The following is a 17,421-nucleotide window of genomic DNA, read 5'->3' as shown; positions in this document are numbered from 1 at the left end:
CATATCATACAGCCGTGAAGGGGGCTTTTGGTGTTGAGATCTTATGCCAAAATCACTGCAAAAGCGGCAGTATATGATGACTTTAGAAGATGAAGGGGCGAGGAATAATACTGTGCAGTGGACAGACTGCTGTGCAGCTGTGTCTATTGGAATTGTCCCTCTGGGTTCTCTTACATTCAAGATGGCAGCAAAATAGCAAAATATGGAGATGTATTGATATTAGTGGATCATGACATATCAAGCATGGAATTAATCTGCACATGCAGCTGGCTCAAAGTGAGACCAAACGTCTTTGGATATCAGTTTTTAGCCCTGACAAAGGCCAAAATGTGTCCTGCAAAAGACAGTAAAGTTTTTTATTTGAAGCTGAGATGATTACTGGAAAACTTGTGGCTCCTACTGGTCATCAAGAGGAGTGAGGGGTCAGCAGTCAAAGATGGTATAAAACAGATTTTCCAGCAGTTATGAATCACTGCAATCACCAGAGGTCCTTGAGCATACAGTCATAAATGTGCACACAAAATATGAGGCTGATTGGATCAGTAGTTTGCGGGCAAGATATCATCTTTTTTACAACCTGAATGTCACAGTGAGTCAAAACATCCTTTAGAACATGTCCACAGAAGATGTTAAAGGTCATTTATGAGCATTGAACATTACTGTACAGGCAACTGGGATGATGGATGGTTTCTGTGGCCCCCAGAGGCCAGTTTGAGCACTGTTCTCACGCCTCATTGAGCAGAACTGTCATTATGGTTTACAGCCTAATAAAATACCAATTACACTGAAAATGGGAACTTCCAAATATTGAAACATCCCCCCGAGGATTAGAGTTCATTTCCATTGTGAAAAAGCTGAGCGGGAGAGAATGGAAGTTAATGAGACACAGAGGAGACAAGGAACAGGAGAGAGTAATGATAGATAGATAGATAGATAGATAGATAGATAGATAGATAGATAGATAGATAGATAGATAGATAGATAGATAGATAGATAGATTTTGGTTTACAAATCACAGTGACTGAGCATCCAGCCGCAGGGAGGGATGTCAAGCTCTGGCACCTGCTCCCAATCCCCTTGAGAATGTTGTTGTTGTTAATAAAATCAGTAGAAAAGAGAAATGGCCTTTCCTTGGGTGCAGTGATTTATAGACCTTGAAATTAACCCCTTACATTCTCGCATGTAGCTTTTAGAAGAGGACATTAAAGTTATATCTGCAGACAATATCTCTTGAAGTCAGATGTCAAAGGATTAAGTTTTGCCCCATCTTGTGTTTTCACAAGAAGAAGGTGTCAGTCGCAGCTCCACGAGTAATGTGTACAAGCAATGTAGTCATTGACAAACCTGAATGAGTGATTCGGCTCTTCTGCAATTCTGAAATGTTATTGGACTAAATACATCAAATCCTATTGATGAAATGAGTCATTTTGTGGGGGGTTGACGCTCAAGAAAATGTATCAACTGATTTACTGACATCTGTTTCTCAATATAAGTCCATTGGAAAAGTCTTTCTGGCCGCCGGAGTAGCCTGAAAGTCGCAATTCCATGTTTGGCCGCCAGGTAAAATTAGCTTCAAAGTGTGGCACTGTTCCTAGGGGTTTAGCCAAATCTAAGACAGCTGCGATCATGGCTTTTTATTGTTGTATTTTATATTACCTTCCAGCGAAATATGCAAACAAACACAGTATATTGCAAGCTAGATTACAAAACAAGGTTGTTTTTTTATTATGGGAAATATGCTTTAAGTTCGATATCTTCAAAATATAGAAGATTCAGTCTGTTGGATAGTAAATGATTAAACAAAAAAAGTGATACACAATCTTATTTAAGTAATTCAAAATACAGTTAAGAGCTTTTCATATCATTATCTTAATGTGTCCTGTTATCATTCTTACTCACAGTTCATTTTATTGTCAGTATTGTGGCATGTTTCTTTTTACTACATGCTGGACTAATAATATCAGTCCTGAAATGTGCTGCATAAATAATATATTAGCTTTATTACTTGATGACTTTGGGATAAACCCTGTCATGCTTTTTTGCCTTTCTGCTTGGCTTAAATCATCTTCCAGTGCTTTGTATCCTCATGTGGTTGGTGTTCATTTGCACCGTGCTGCAGGTTATAGATATAAGATATTGATGTAAAGATGATGAACATCCCTGATGTCTCAGGGGCTGCTGATGACCTGCTGGATCCAGTCAGTGAGCCTGGTGATGCGAGTGTAGACGCCGTAGTAGTCTGGACGCCCGCAGCCTTTGCCCCAGCTCACCACCCCGGCGAGAAACCAGCGACCCGATGGCTCCTGGCACACCAAGGGGCCGCCTGAGTCTCCCTGACAGAGAGTGTTAAAAGGAGAGTCAAGATTTTAATGTCTCTAATGCACAAAATGACCATAATAATTGACAAGGCTGATGACCTGTGCTGGTGACTCACATATGATATCACTCTGTGCTTGCACTTCTGGCTTTTAAAACTCACTGAATGGCCTGTACTCTGAACCCAAAGTCTCCACCCTGAGTATTTTTCAGCAACTACCCGCATGCATAGGATGTTTGGTTTGTTTGCTCTATTTTTACGTCGAATCCGTTCCACTTTTGTGCCCTCTGGCAGATATAAAGTGCATCCAGACAAAAAAAGAAAGAGACTAAATATACCACAACTGGATGACTCTACTCAGGCTGAAATGTAAATTTAACTGTATTATATTGTATTAAATTTTACAGGAACTTAACTGGATATTAGATAACTGTATGTAGTGCTAAATACAAAGCATCATTGCATACGTACTTTGATTTATACCTACAAGAATATATTTATTTATTCATTTTTTTGCCACTTGGGGGCAGCGTGACTTTAGCTCTAAACAGACTGATGCCTTATCAAGTTGTCATGGCAAATGTTTAAGCAAACAATGGCTTTTTTAAAATACATTTTTAAATTATATTTTTATAAATAAAAAAATATTAATCATAGAGCAGCGTTAAAGCCAAACTGCATTGTAAAATATTATGGAAATGAAAGCATTATATACTCTTGTGTTGTATGTGTGTGATTGTTTGTACCTGACAGGCATCTTTGTCTCCACTGCGGTACCCGGCGCAAAGCATTCTGGGAGTGACCACATGGCCGTAAGAGCGAACACAGGCTTCCTCACTGACCAGGCGAACATCCACCTTCTGAAGCACATTACTGGTGCTGCCTGAAGACATAAGAGGTGAAAGGTCAATCAGTGAAGGCCCAAAGATTCATCATTGTTTCATCAATTTCTCTTTATAAGACAATGTGTGATTTTTTTTGCAGGATGGATCACACTTCTTTCCTAATGTTTCTGTCACACTTGGGTACATGAGAATAATCTTTTATAAGTCTACAGAGAGCTGAATCTGACATCTTCACTGCTCAGTTTTGATTCACTCTCTGGATGTCAGTTTTAGAGCTGCAGATCAAACTAGAAAAAACCCCTCACTGAAATATGTCACAGACTGCAGTCCTATCGATACCTCAGCTTCAGCACAAACCATTATTTTTTTTTATGTTTAACAAACAATAAACCAGCCTGTAAACTGCCTGCATGGCTGCAGTTGCAACTTTTCAAATTGCACACAACCAGCAGTAAACAAAAAATGCGGGAAAGTTTCCATCTTGAGGATGAAAAAAAAATTGGAAATAAGATGGTGTAACTGCATTTTAACATAAAAAAAATTATCTTACCTTTTTCAACCACGTACTACTTGAAATTGTTATGAAACTTTCTGTTCCGGAAGATGGTTTTTAACAGCCGTCATCTGTTTATTGGGTTAATCAGAAACCACGACCAACTGACACTTCCACCCACATCACTCCACCTCCTCCTGCCTCTTTAATTAAAGTAAGTTAATTTAATGTGTTTTCATTCTGTTATCTTAATGCCATACCCAGCTTCCACCAAATTACTGAGACTCCCCACACAATGACTCCCGACATCTTGCCCGATAATTCAACATGCCACTGACACAAAAGGGGTTTTCACAGACTACACACGTCACATAAAATCACTTCCTGTAATTGAATTGCATAATACACAAGTCAGTGGAAAAAAGTTAACCTCTCATCCTGTAACAGAAATGAAAACAACTTAATAATATAACAAAGAATGCAACTGGTCTTTATGAAATAAACCTACAAGTCAAAAGCACCAAATAAAGTCTTAAAATGTAAATAAACCTGCATAGTTTCATTAAAAGCGTCCATTTACCAGGCACGATGATGTGTTCCTGTACTTCACACATACCAAAACCTGAGGTTTAAAATAATTTATAATGGGATGAATGCAAAACCGATTCCTTTACATGCAATCCTGAGAAAGATTTTGCATCAAAGGCAGTTTGCAACACTATGATTGTTATATGCCTCTTTTGTTTTAATTATATGCTGCTATTTTATTTTCAGGTTATATATTTCTTATTTGTTTGTATTATTTATAGGTTTTGACAGTTGAGAGAGAGCCAGGGCATAATGCATTTAATGTACATGTTCTTTTCTTGTATGTGACAAATAAGCGTGAACTTGAAATACAAGTCTTTGCAAAATAGTTTGTTGAGATCAATACTCTGATAAATTGTGCTTTAACTCTATGGCAGTTAGTCCTAACTTGGGAGCAGCACTATGTTCAAGGGGTCAGACAATAAATCAGCCACACTCTCAATTCTCCATCCACCCTGCTATTCTTCCAGAGGCCCTCAGACTTTCCCAAAATCTCCAGCTCCTTGTCATTTCTAGCCTCTCGTTCCTGCCCTCATCACCTGACCTTCTCCACCCAAACACCCACCTGCTACCAATTTCCCTAATCAGCCTGGCTGTATATTTACCAGCCCATTTCCACCCTCACTCTGCCAGATTGTCCTTGTTGCTTATGCCTCTGTGTCTGTTTGCTGGTTTCAAGCTACTAATTTAGTAAATCAGGCTGGAAATGGCCGGAAAGCAAAGAATTCATGAACAGCTGCTGCAACTCAATCCCGGTCTTTACTTCACTACCTGTTTACTTTGTGTCAGACTCAAACAATTATTCAATTTAAACAATCTCTAGGGTTTCAAGGGGGAAATTACTCTCACAATTTGCAAACAGACAAGACCTATGATGAGGGGTAGCAGACGTTGCTTCATTTTAAGAGGTCATAAATTTAAAAAATAAATAAATGAAAAGGAAATGCTGCTTAAGCCCTCTGAGAGGTTTGAAGTGTTTCTGGTTTTAAAACTGAACCCCAGTCTACCAACTGCACAGCCAAGTCACCAGAAGAACATGTTGGCATTGTTTCTGCAAACCACACATTTGTTACATTTATACATTTTAAATCTAAAGGGATGAGTTTGACATTATATGAGCTGATTTTGTCATCTGGAGGTAAAGGAAATGGTGGATGTTGTGACACCTTGGCAAGATGGCAGCCAAATATTTAGATTTATTCCAGCCACAATTGTGGCAGCAAAAGTGTTTTTTTTTTCCCTTTTTTTATAGAAACATTGTGACTTTTTCAATCGCAGTTTTTGCACCAAAAACAGGTGTTTTTAAAGAAACTTTGTGGTGTTTCCATCATTGTTTGTGGCAGCAAGAGCCGAGGTGTTTTAGTGATGTGGTATTTCCAGCCACAAATGCAGGTATTTTCTAGATACATCACCAAAATTGGGTGTTTTCAAGTGTTTTGAAGTGAGTAATGAGGAGAAAAAAGGACCGAATCCTCGAAACAGCATCACAGTCACAGCATTTCCAGGCGTGACTGTAGCATCAAAGGTGGATCTTTTAAGCCAAAACATGCTCTTTTCCTAATCACTTTGTGCGTAAACATAACCAAGTTAACTGCAGCCTTTTTGACATGTAAAGAAACATGAACTTATCTGTTTCATATATTGTGCATATGTGACATATCTGTGGTTTGCAGAAACACACAATGCCAACATTTATTCTGCAACTTGGTTAGACTGCTTTACTTTTTTATCACCTTCTATCCTCTTTTCCACATCCCCCCCAAACCCTCTTTCCCTCCTCACCCCCTTCGCGGAGAGCACCCCAGCCGGTGACCCAGCAGAGCAGGCCCGGCTCCAGCTGGTGGGTGGGTGGAGGCAGGCAGGCGGGTCGAGCATGTCCTGCCAGCAGCATGGGGGCGAGCCGGTCCAGCTTCAGCAGGGCCAGGTCATAGTCGTGGGACTCATCATCATAGAATTGATGAAGGTGGATCTCCTTAACTCTCGTCACTTCTTCAGTGGGGCTGCTGGGGTTGAGCCGCAGTTTACCAAGGTAGACCGTCCACACTGAGGGGGCGTAGAGACTGAGAACAAAAGAGGAGGAGAAAAGGAGCTGCTATGTGTGATATGGGCAATAAGCAGTACTTCTTTTTATTTTCCTATTACAAATTAAAATACACTCTTAGAAATAAATGTGCTAGTTAGAACCATGTAGGGATCTTAGGCTTACTCCTGTAGGAGAACCCTTTTTGACGCCTTGTAGAATCTAATTTATAATTTATAAACCTTTATAAATCTAATTTTATTAAGGTTTCAACTGGAACCCTTTCAGAAAGATTTACCTGGAACCCAACATAAAGGATACTACTTAAAACCAAATTTGGATGGTTTCACCCAGTACTTCTTATGAGAGGTTCTCTTCTATGGTGTAATAGCTCTACCCAGAACTCTCCCTGGAGGTTTGACCCAGAACCTTTCCACTTTCTAAGGGTGCCAACAAAAACCCGCCAACGAGTCTACCGAGAACCTTTTTATACTGTAAGGGTTTTTTCTAGACTTCACCCAGAAGATTCTACCAAGAACCCATTTATAGTGCAAGGGTATGACTGGGGTTTAATGTGGAGTCCGTTGACAATCACGTCATTGGTCCTAGTATACTGCTCCAGGTCCGCCACTCTGCTCTTGAGGTAGTGGAGTTTCTTATCCTTCTCTGCATTTTGAATCTGTAAAGCCTTCATCTCATGTCCAGGATGCTTTTCTGCTGTGGAAACCTCCTCCATTAGTAAGTCGAGTGACTTTTTAATGTCTTCGACTCCCTAAGCCGGCTGGTTTTCTTCGGACCCAGGAAGCCTGTCGCGCTGGTTGTTCAAAAGTGAATCAGCTGTTAGCTGGACAGATGATAGTGCAGCCACTTCCTAGCTTAGCGGCTCGCTGACTTAATCCCCGAGGCCTTTCCGTTATCCATAATCAGCTTTTAAACCAGGAAGGGGTTCAACCTAGGGTTCCATCAGAAAATCCATGTCTGTAATCTAAAATCAGTGGTTGATGAATCCAGAAATTAGTCAAAAAGCTGATCCCTGTTCGTCTGACAGGGTTTCATCTAGAACCGATCCAGGAGGCTCTACCAAGAACCCTTTTATATTTCAAGGGTTTCATCTAGAACCCATAGAGCGGGTCTCTAAAATTAGTAGGTGAATACATTACCCATAGATCTCTCTTCCAACTAATGATTTTAGTTCTTAATGTATCTTTATGTCTGACGAAGAACCCTTTCTTCAGAAAATGAAGCAAATGGTTTTTGGGTAGAACCTCCGCCCTTCAGGATGAACCTATTTGTAACCTTTATTTCTAGCAGTGTATGATATAACGTTTTTTATATATAGTTTTATATTTGACTTGAATGTTGCCAACACATACATGAGGAACTGTTTCTGTCTCTTTAAATTTACTTTCTGTTTCCGTGTGTCCTCTGAAATATCAACACACACTAAGTGCTGCACAAGCTTTTAATCACCATACAAGGAACACTAAGAGAAGAATAGTTAATCCTCTACAGGATGTTGCAGCTATAGTTTTGGTCGTGGTCCAGCCAGCTGAATCAGGCCTTGAAAGGAGGAGTGTATATAAATACATAAATATGTTGGCTTTGATTCAGACAGGCTGTTACAACCAAAACTTGAACAGCAAAGGGACCAGAAAGGTAAACAAAACTTATTTTAAATAGTTTTTTATCTAAAATGCTGAAAGTTTGACATCTTCATTCAAAAAACATCCTCAGCTGAAGAGAAAAAGCTTTTGGCTCAAAGTCTCTCAACTGTCTTTGTTTTGAAAGTACATTCCCACACCTCATTCAATACACCACTTCCTCCCCTCTGTTTCTGTACTCACCGGTCGTCATAGAAACAGTGGGCAGCGGACACCACCCACTGACTAGAGATTAGTGCTCCCCCGCAGATGTGGGTACCTCGCACCTGTAGGCTGGCCTGCCATGGCCACTCCCCCTCCGTGGCATTGGTGCCCCCAACAATACGGCTGGAAAACTGCCTCAGGCCGCAGTCTGAATGCACACAGAGGAACATTACAACAAACATATGGACTGCAGATGTAAACTTATTGAATAGAATCAACATGGTTGTCTTGTAAAAAAAAATGATTTAAAAAAGAAAGACCAACATGTTTGAAAATTACTGCAAAAAGAGTTTTAAAAAAATGTGTTTTTAGTATGTTGGGGAAAAAAATTGCACATAGAATATTCAAAAATCAAACTATATTTTATTGATTTATTATTTTTTTAATTTAATTATTTTTCTATTAAACACCAGGTTGACATTAGGTCAGAGAAAATCCAAAGAAATCTGTCCAAGCATGATGACATCACAAAATTTGAACTGAAACTGAATTTACGTGAAATAAAAAAATAATTTAAATAAGGTGAGTTTATCTTCTCACCACAGTGCTTCTCATCCGAGGCGTCGGGGCAGTCGGAGACAAAGTCACACTCTGGGTTCGGCTTCTTTAGACAAGTTCCATCAGCGCACACATAGGTCATATCTGTACACTGCACACCTGAACACACACACGTGCATGTTTACTGTTTTGTTTGCTGCTGTAAGGGCCTCTGCACTAAACACTGATTGATTTTTTTTTTAAAAAGTGCATTTCTGATACAGCATGGAGGAGGTAAAATAATACCACTAACACCATCAGAAGATCAATATACTAGATCTTGCAAAAGGCTGACGCCCTACATTTGGTGTGTGCGTGTGTGTGATGTTTTTTTGATAGTGTGTACATGTAGCTTTGAGTGTGTTACCATCAGTACAGTTCATCTCATCCGATGCTTCAGGGCAGTCTGGGAGTTGGTCACACACCTTGTAGTAGTCGACACACTGACTGTCCTCCGGACACTGGTACTGTGCCGCACACACTGAAACACACATGTGTACACACACAGGGGATTTACCAGCTTGCATTTATGTCCATATGCTTGATAAAATTCAATAATATAAACTGGTGACAGAAAAAACAAAGACTTTTAGTTCAGCATAATAAAACATGAAGCAGCATTAACCAGGGTTCCTTCAGGTTATGGCCAGTTAGATTTAATACTTTTTTTAAACTCTATTTGCCACTTGGGATTGAATTTAAGAGGAATGTTACAAAAAGCAAAAACATTTTCTTTTTTCTACTTAGGGGTGGGAACAATTACTATTATTATTATACGATGTTTATTGTAACATAAGACACGATTTGTTAGGGCCAGTGAAGAATCTGGTCAGAACTGGGAAAAACCTGGTATTTGTTGGCGAGTTTTCTTGTTTTCTTGTTGTATTTTATGTTTCTGTCTCTGCATGTGGGATTCCACCACCTTAAATCCCATCATGACAAGTTCAAGAAAAGGGAATTGGTCCATTATTTAGAAAAGAAAAGACATGTTACCAATTATTTTGAAATTTCACAATGCAATGTCAGAAAAATACAATTCATAAAATCCTACTCCCCATGTCTTAACATTTCTAAGACTTTTGAAAGATTGATTTAACCCATTTTAGTATCAGTTAAGGCCTTACTTTTAAATTAGATTTTCATTTTCAGTTGGCACATTGAAAAGTTTTACATTTGGAAATTTGAGTGTTTGGGGTAGATGCAATACACTGCAATCAATTTAGCCACATTTAACTGTCTGAGGTGGGGAAAATGGAGAAAGATACAATACATTGAAAAGAAAAGTGTCTTTTCATCCTTTTATTATATAGAATTTAAACTTCTATGATACAGATATTATACATATCATATCATACACCTATGTAAACAGGCAAACACAATTTGCAAAAGTTTCATTCTCTCTGATATGTTTATACAACATTAAAAAATATCTAATTAATATAAATATAATAATATAATATAAGATATAAATATCTAATTAATGACTCATTTGTCTCCTATCAGAAGTCAACTCTAAAAAGCAAAACCAGTAATAGCTATGTAGCTTGAAAAGCTGCCAAGATTTCTCAGGTTGTCCCATTGTGAGATACTGTACGGCATCCAGATAGATTCTATAATTCATTCATTTTGTCAAAACGCAGCTCAAAAGTATCTGAAATGCATTGGGCTCCTCTGGCTTTGTGTGGTGGTCCGACACATTCATATTCTTAAGCTCTTCCTGCACCATGCGTCAATTTCCTGTTTCAGCAAGTGACGTGCGAATCAACTGATTTTAAACATAAATAAGTACCACAATTCCTCTCGTCAAGTCCGTTTGGACAGTCTTTAATTCCATCACAGGCAGGAACACACAGGCCGTTAAAAGTGCACAGAAACTGGCCGGGGCAAGCTATAAAACACACACAAACACACACATACACACATTAAAATTGTGTACATATGTGTGTTTCTTAGCAGTTAATTTCCACATTTCTTGGCTGTGTCTCCTGCATCCTCAACTTACGATCTGATTGGTTGAAGACTCTGTAGCGTAGCTGAAGGCCCGGCCCTGTGAGTGACACCTCTGACGTCATGACAACAGTGGCTGTTGTGGAGAGCAGGAAGAGGCGTTCATTGTACGGCTGCAGACTCCTGGTGCCACACAGTCTGAGAAAAGGACAGAGACACTTAAATCTAAAGGAAACTCTCGTTTCCCTGCAGAGCAACAGGATGACTCTGGTGTCTGGTGGTAAATATGGAGTGCCCTTGACTGATGACAAACATATCTTCGCTATAATCTGGTCAGAAAAGCACAAGATTTATCAGAATGAAAATGTACCGTGCCTCAAACTTGAAATAAAACGGGCCTCATGAAAAGAATGGGATATGGATATGGATATGGGATGCTGCTGCCCCCTGTTGTTCAGAACATAATAGAAAAATGTGACAATATGAACTGAACATCTTTACTGTGTAATTTGGTCCATTTGTGTTATTAAAGTTTGCATAAAAAAAGTCTGACCATCATGTGTATGTCTGTATGGAAGACATCCTCATGCACAGATGCTTCCTGCCACACACCAAACCACACACAGGTGGCAGTTACAAATAGGAATTAGTTGACATGACGTACAACTCTCTGCTTCTTGTTGCACCAGAAATATCCTGTCAGTTAAGTCATATACCGTAAATCTATTGCTGTTGTCAGGTTAAATAGGAAGTAAGGCTCTGCATACAATGTCTGTGCTTAAGTTCTCATAAGTTGTGGTGTGCAGGTTTTTTAGTTTTTCTCTACTGAGGGTCTAACACATAAAAAAGAGTGCACATGGCCATTCTGGGCAAGAAAAGAAACCTGAAATTTAGACATTTCTTTCTCAAAAAGCTTGCTTTGCCGAGAGTCATGCCACTAATTAGAGTATAAAGCGTAGAGATGAATTTGGAAAATGTACTTTTTTGTTGTGTAGTTATATCTCAGCACCAGTATGTTGGGTTTTGTAGTCTTTGATTCAGCCACACTTCAGCTTTGTTAAAAAACAAAAAAAAACCTTTTTTTTCCAGTAGTGCAATTTATCAGTCTTGTTGTGGTGTATTGTATTGTACAGTTTGGGGAAATCGGCTGTAGTGATGTTTGCCTTCCCTGAAATTTAATGGAACTAAATGGCACTCAGCTTTTTAACATTAATGGAGAGGATCTCAAGTCCATTTAGGAACCTCAGAGGTTAATCTCTGCTCTTTGCCAATGTTGTTGTTCTGTTGGCTTCATCACACTGTGGCCTCCAGCATGCGCTGGGGTGGTTTGCAGCCGAGTGTGGAGCAGTTGGGACAAGAATAAACTCCTCCAAGTCTGAGGCCATGGTTCTCTGTGGATTGCCCCTCTGAGTTGTTACAGCCCCAAGAGAAGGGGTTCAAGTATCTCGGGATGTTTTCACAAGTGAGGGTAAAAAGGAGTGTGAGATAGATAGGCAGACCATCATGGTGAAGAGAGATGAGCCAGAAGGCAAAGCTTTCAATTTACCAGTCCATCTCCGTCCCAAACCTCACCTATGAGCTTTGAACAAATGAGATTGCTGATACTTGTGGCCAAAGTAAGTTTCCTCCGTAGTGTGTCTGGGCTCAGCCTTAAAGGTAGAGAGAGCAGCTCAGACACTCAGAGGAAGATCAGAGTGGAGCCACTGCTCCTTCATGTCAAAAGCTGCCAGATGAGCTGGATCAGGCATCTGATCAGGATTCCTCTTGGGCGCCTCCCATTACAGGTGTTTGGGGCATGTCCAAATAGCAGGAGGCCCCAGGGCAGACCCAGAACATGCTAGAGGGATTATATATCTCATCTGGCCTGAGAACGCCTCAGAGTCCTCCGGGAGCAGCTGAAAAGCGTTGCTGGGGAGAGAAACCTCTGTAATACTCTGCTCAGCCTGCTGCCCCAGCAACCTGGTCCTGGGTAAGCAGAGGAAGATGGATTGGTGGATAGATGGATGGATAGATGGATGGATGGAAGGATCTAATCATCTAATCATTGAGGCTGAGTCACCCTCAGTTCCTACAGACCATCTCTTTGAGGCACAGCCTACCTGCGGTTCTGGATGATCCACTGACCCTGCGTGCAGACCTGGTTGTAGCTGGCTCTGCTCAACTCGTAGCCCTCAAATTCCAGAGACAAACCCATCCCTACACTGGGAATCTGAAACCACACAGGACAACAAACACAAAAATACAATAAAGAGCTAATACATACATTTATCATCAATATGAAGGGCCTGAAAGGGTTACCAGGTTTCAGAAGCTAATCAATAAATCAAGCAAGCAAGAATTTGGGGACATGGATGAGGGAGTGCCTTACAGTAAAGCTCCAGGTACAGTTGGTGTCAGGGGGGTAGTATCTGGGGAAGAAAGGCGTCCTCAGTGCCCCCTGGACCCCTGGTGCGGCCTTTAGCTCTATAGCGGAGTTACAGTCTAAGGAGAAGACACAGAGAGAGAGTAACAAGTATTTAAATCCACAATAAAAATCTGTTCTACCTCATCTCCCTCCTTTCAGTATCATCTCAACATGTTCTCAACTGGACCATCCGATGAAACGTTTCTGAACTAGTTATTTAAGGCCTTGCCTTTCAGGTAGTCTTACCTTGGCGGTCCCAGGCCTGTGCGGACAGAGAGAAGGGGTCCTTGTAGTTATACAGACCCTGTTTCCAAACCACTGTCATCCACTCGCCTGAAGACAGGACGCGCACCAAACGCTCATGTCTGCTGCAGCCATACACTCTGGGAGGACAAAGGGAGGATGAACAGTAAGAAACAAAGGGAAAGATGGTGTCACTCCTCTTAAGAAAAAAAACCTAAGATTTTAATTAAGAAGCACAAATTTGCAATAGCTGCAAACACGTACGCGCATGCATCGACACATTGCCCCTTTTTCCTAATTGGCACAAATCACTTCACATTATGCAAGTAATATGAAAACACCCAACTATGTTTCTTTTCCCAAACCTAGATAACTAACAGTATGCGGGTCATGAAGCTGCCTCAGCTGCAGCTATACATTACTTGAATGTGTGTGGGCATTTTTGTAGGCCGACTGACTAACAGAGTGAGCTATACAGCTGCTGATTGCAGCAAATAAAAGTGATAATCATATGATGCACAATGGTGACAGTGATGAGAAAATGTGCATAATTTTAAAGGTGGACCGGCCAATATCAGATAGCAAAACTTAGCCTATATTACAGTAAATAAATCCGTCAAAGTTTGTAAATGAAACTCACGATGTGATTAGGTGAGCGTCAGAGGGGGTGAGGGAGTTGTACACCAACAGCCTGTCCCGGCACTCTGGCAGCAGCCACTCCATATGGAGCTCCAGCTGGGAGCCAGGGGCGGCCTGGAGGTGCCACAGGCAGGAAGAGCGCTGTGTGTCCGGCCCGCGGAGCGCCAAGGGGCTGCTGGACACCACCTTCTGGTAGCGGTAACAGTCTTGTGGAAAGGATGCCGAAAAATTTGAGTTGAGCTGGTCTTACATAGGATTTGTTCTGATGTGAACACATTCATATATTGCCTTGATGTTTTGTTTGGAGCTAACATAAAATTAACATCAACAAACCCTCCTTGCAAAAGTGATTCAATTTCAACATAGCATCAGTAACTAATTACAGCAGGAATTTTACATGCTGAAGCAGTGTCCATGTGGCTAATGCACGAGAACTACTGAATATACAGAGAGTTTGGAGGATGGTGCATATTGTGCTGCATGCTAATGAAAGTTCAATCAAAGTGAATACATCGATACAAAATGAGAAATTATGAACAAGCAAATGAAAAAAATAAGGTGTGATACCAAATGAGGCTTTCAAAAGTTCTATAACTTTGGTGTCAGTTTCTGTGGGGAGCAGAACACAAAGACGGAAAAGAAATTAAAGTAACAAAAAACATTTCATATTCCTGTTTCTCACGTCTTCATCTTTCATCACACACATTTCATTTGTGTCTTAAACAAACAGACTCGGTCTCTCTCTTGCTCTTACCACTGACAGAAAGCGAGGGGAGGTGGAGGAGGTATCCAAAGAAGCTGGCTGTCTCCTCCTCCCCTGACACTCTGTACCCCCTGAGGCCCTCCTCCAGGCTTGTGGTAAGCTCCTCCAGTGTGACCTTCTTAGCGTGGCTTTCTGGTATAGACATCATGATCCAGAAATGAGCCACAACACTCCCTTCTCTGCAAAAACAAAGCCCAGAACAAAATTCATACAGCAGCAGGCAATCAGGAGCTTAGTAATAAATTATCTGCAAAATGTCTAGGAAAAAAGTAAAAATTAGCTATATAAGCTACATAATTATCATAATTACATGTTTAAAATTATGTTTCAAAATTATTACTTTTTTTTTTTTTTAATTTTTATTATTATTATTATCTTTTGAGTGCTCTTTTTAACTTCTATTTCATTTCTCTTTTTTACTTTTTTACTTTACCTTGTTTTCCTTTTACCATATTTTTAAAAGAAGTCCATTTGCTCCAGTTTTAAAAGGTTAATATGAATTAGTTGGATACACATACCCAAAGGCGAACACAGTGGTGTAGTTGAAGTACCGAGAAAGACTGGACCCCTTTATTATCTTCCCTACCTGAAAGACAGAGAAAGACAATTTCACCTGTAAGACGAGTTATTGAGTTGTTTTCCACCTGAGAGCTGTTGCTTTTCTTTTCAGACAGATATTTTAATCGCATGGTGCAAACTACAGGTGAAATTAGAAAACCAGCAGCAGTCCTGGTCCCTCAGGATGTTCACCTATTATTGTAGTCAGTGTGCATCAGTGTCAGAGGAACTGATGGTCCCTGCTCACCATGTTCTGTACTCCCTTGGCCTCCTTTCTGAATACAGGGCTCTTGTGAGAGGACAGATCAGCAGAAAAGTTTCTGTTGAGGATGGTCAGGTAGGCCGTGTACTGCTGCTGGACACGAGGCTCCAACACCCAAATCCTGTATTCTGTTACACAGCAAGGTGTGAATATCAACAGCATAAACAAACAAGACTTAAGAAAGAGACAAAAGTCCTTACCCAGGAAGTACCAGGCCAGTGTGGCTCCTGCAGCTACGAGGACGATGATAAAGGAGGACAGGAGACACTTGCAGGACCGAGTCTTCCTGGTGGGAGAAGCAGCCGCGTGGCCACCATCTTCTACCTGGAAGAAAAGACCAAACTTTCAATTTCTTTTGGGTCCAAAATATAAAACCCAGTCTGAAGTGTCTTTTAATGCAGTGTCTGAGTGAGGGGGCAGCAGGGCACTGAGATAGTTTCTCTTTAGATCATGTCCCGCTACATGATTTTTTTCTCTCTCTCTCTCCCCTATACAGCCAACATAACTTTTTCAGTAGAAGTTCAAATTAATAGTTTTTACATTTCTCACCCACAACAAAGCAACTTGTCATTTTTTTTTACATTTTAATCTATTTTTAATTCCTTTCTTTATTATGTATTATACTATTTACAAACTACCTCTGGGTTGTTGCTGCTGTGACAAAACAGAAATCAATACCATATCTTCTATATTTGCAAAAACCATAGCGGGTGTGAAATACAAACATAAATAAATAAATAAATAAAAAGTTTTATTAAGAAAGCAATATTTTTTGCTTTTCTGTCAAATTACAGCACCGTTCTATGAATGCTGAAGATGTAATTTCAGTTTCACCAGCCCCCAAAAGTTGAGTGATGTCATTCATGCATCTCCCTCTGGAGCAAAAACTAAATGCTTAATAGTCGAAAACATTTTTCACATTTGCAGTAGTACTAAGTGTCATATCAGTAGAGTTTCCCTTGAGACTAATCTTGTGTAGTGTACTGACATGTGGCTCATCCACTGAGGAACACATGACAGGAAGAGGTTTTAAGTGCAGGAAACTGAAAACAAGGCACTTTTCAGTTGCACCCATAAGCCTTCAGCTAAAGCATTTTAGATATGTATAATAATATTTTTTTTGTTGGGGGGGGGTTATATGATTTATTTCTGCAACTGTATGAATTGGCTGTTAAGCTACATAAATGCAACAACATCCAAAACAAGAGCCTCCTTTTGCTTCCATTTTGAAAATAGACTGTATATTACAATTTAGTTTACTCTAAAAACTACAGGTGTGATATACAATTATCTGAACATACTGAGTGATCACACAGCACATGTTAATGGTGTAGTATAAGAATTACTGACCCCACTGTTCACAGAAGCAGGTATGACCCCCGCGTCACATGAGATCGACTTCTTCGAGCCGTGCCCGAGCGCCATCGCATCACTCCACATCCTTTGTTCCTTGAGAAATCATCTCACTGTCCATTGGGGCATTACTGATGAATTTCCAGTTCCAACAGATTTTATTTTGCATTTCTGGTAAGCACAAAACCAGACATGTAGCTCCAACAGACAGAGAACGGCTTCCGCTCTGTTTGTAAGTCCAAAGGTAAAAAAAAAAAAAAGTCAATCAATATTTCCCAAAGCTCATTTGGATCTGTGCATGGCTCAGAGAGTTATCTGTAAGCTCTGACTGACAGCGAGAATAAAAACAGAATCCACAAAGTCATTATTTCATCATAACCCTTTTTCATCTAAAAGGAGCAGCAGCGAGGCAGGTGAGCACAGGTACCCTGATGTCACTAATCATTACCTAGCAACAGTGATGCTCCCAGTGCACTCCCCAGCACAAGTAAATCTGATGGGAATGAAGCAGGGTCGGGCTAGTTACGTACTCAACTCATTTCCCAGAGTGCATTTCACTTTCCATGCAAACAAGAAATCCCAGTGGG

At 40.3% G+C, this 17,421-nt stretch overlaps 1 protein-coding gene across 2 annotated transcripts; it reads right to left on the bottom strand.

The window, feature by feature from the left end:
- Positions 1 to 1,619: 1,619 nt before the first annotated feature.
- On the bottom strand, positions 1,620 to 17,313 carry tmprss6 (transmembrane serine protease 6). 2 transcript variants are annotated; one of them, XM_042485922.2, is made up of 18 exons: positions 16,832 to 17,312; positions 15,682 to 15,805; positions 15,467 to 15,609; positions 15,180 to 15,247; positions 14,653 to 14,840; positions 14,466 to 14,507; positions 13,900 to 14,104; positions 13,263 to 13,399; positions 12,981 to 13,093; positions 12,712 to 12,821; positions 10,668 to 10,810; positions 10,455 to 10,553; positions 9,033 to 9,146; positions 8,669 to 8,785; positions 8,108 to 8,276; positions 6,026 to 6,303; positions 3,064 to 3,200; positions 1,620 to 2,333 (listed from the first exon to the last, which is right to left on the bottom strand). In XM_042485922.2, the coding sequence occupies exons 1-18, from the start codon at positions 16,919 to 16,921 to the stop codon at positions 2,169 to 2,171; spliced, it is 2,442 nt and encodes an 813-aa protein (XP_042341856.1). In that variant the 5' UTR covers positions 16,922 to 17,312; the 3' UTR covers positions 1,620 to 2,168. The 2 variants fall into 2 exon arrangements, with proteins under 2 accessions (XP_042341856.1, XP_087930664.1); XM_088074538.1 differs by lacking the exon at positions 14,466 to 14,507 and having other exon boundaries at positions 16,832 to 17,313.
- Between the last annotated feature and the right edge of the window lie 108 nt (positions 17,314 to 17,421).

Source organism: Plectropomus leopardus, chromosome 3, assembly GCF_026936395.1.
Source record: "Plectropomus leopardus strain MGB_pleo_1.0 chromosome 3, ASM2693639v1, whole genome shotgun sequence".
Taxonomy (NCBI): domain Eukaryota; kingdom Metazoa; phylum Chordata; class Actinopteri; order Perciformes; family Serranidae; genus Plectropomus; species Plectropomus leopardus.
This window is presented reverse-complemented; position numbering and strand designations above follow the sequence as displayed.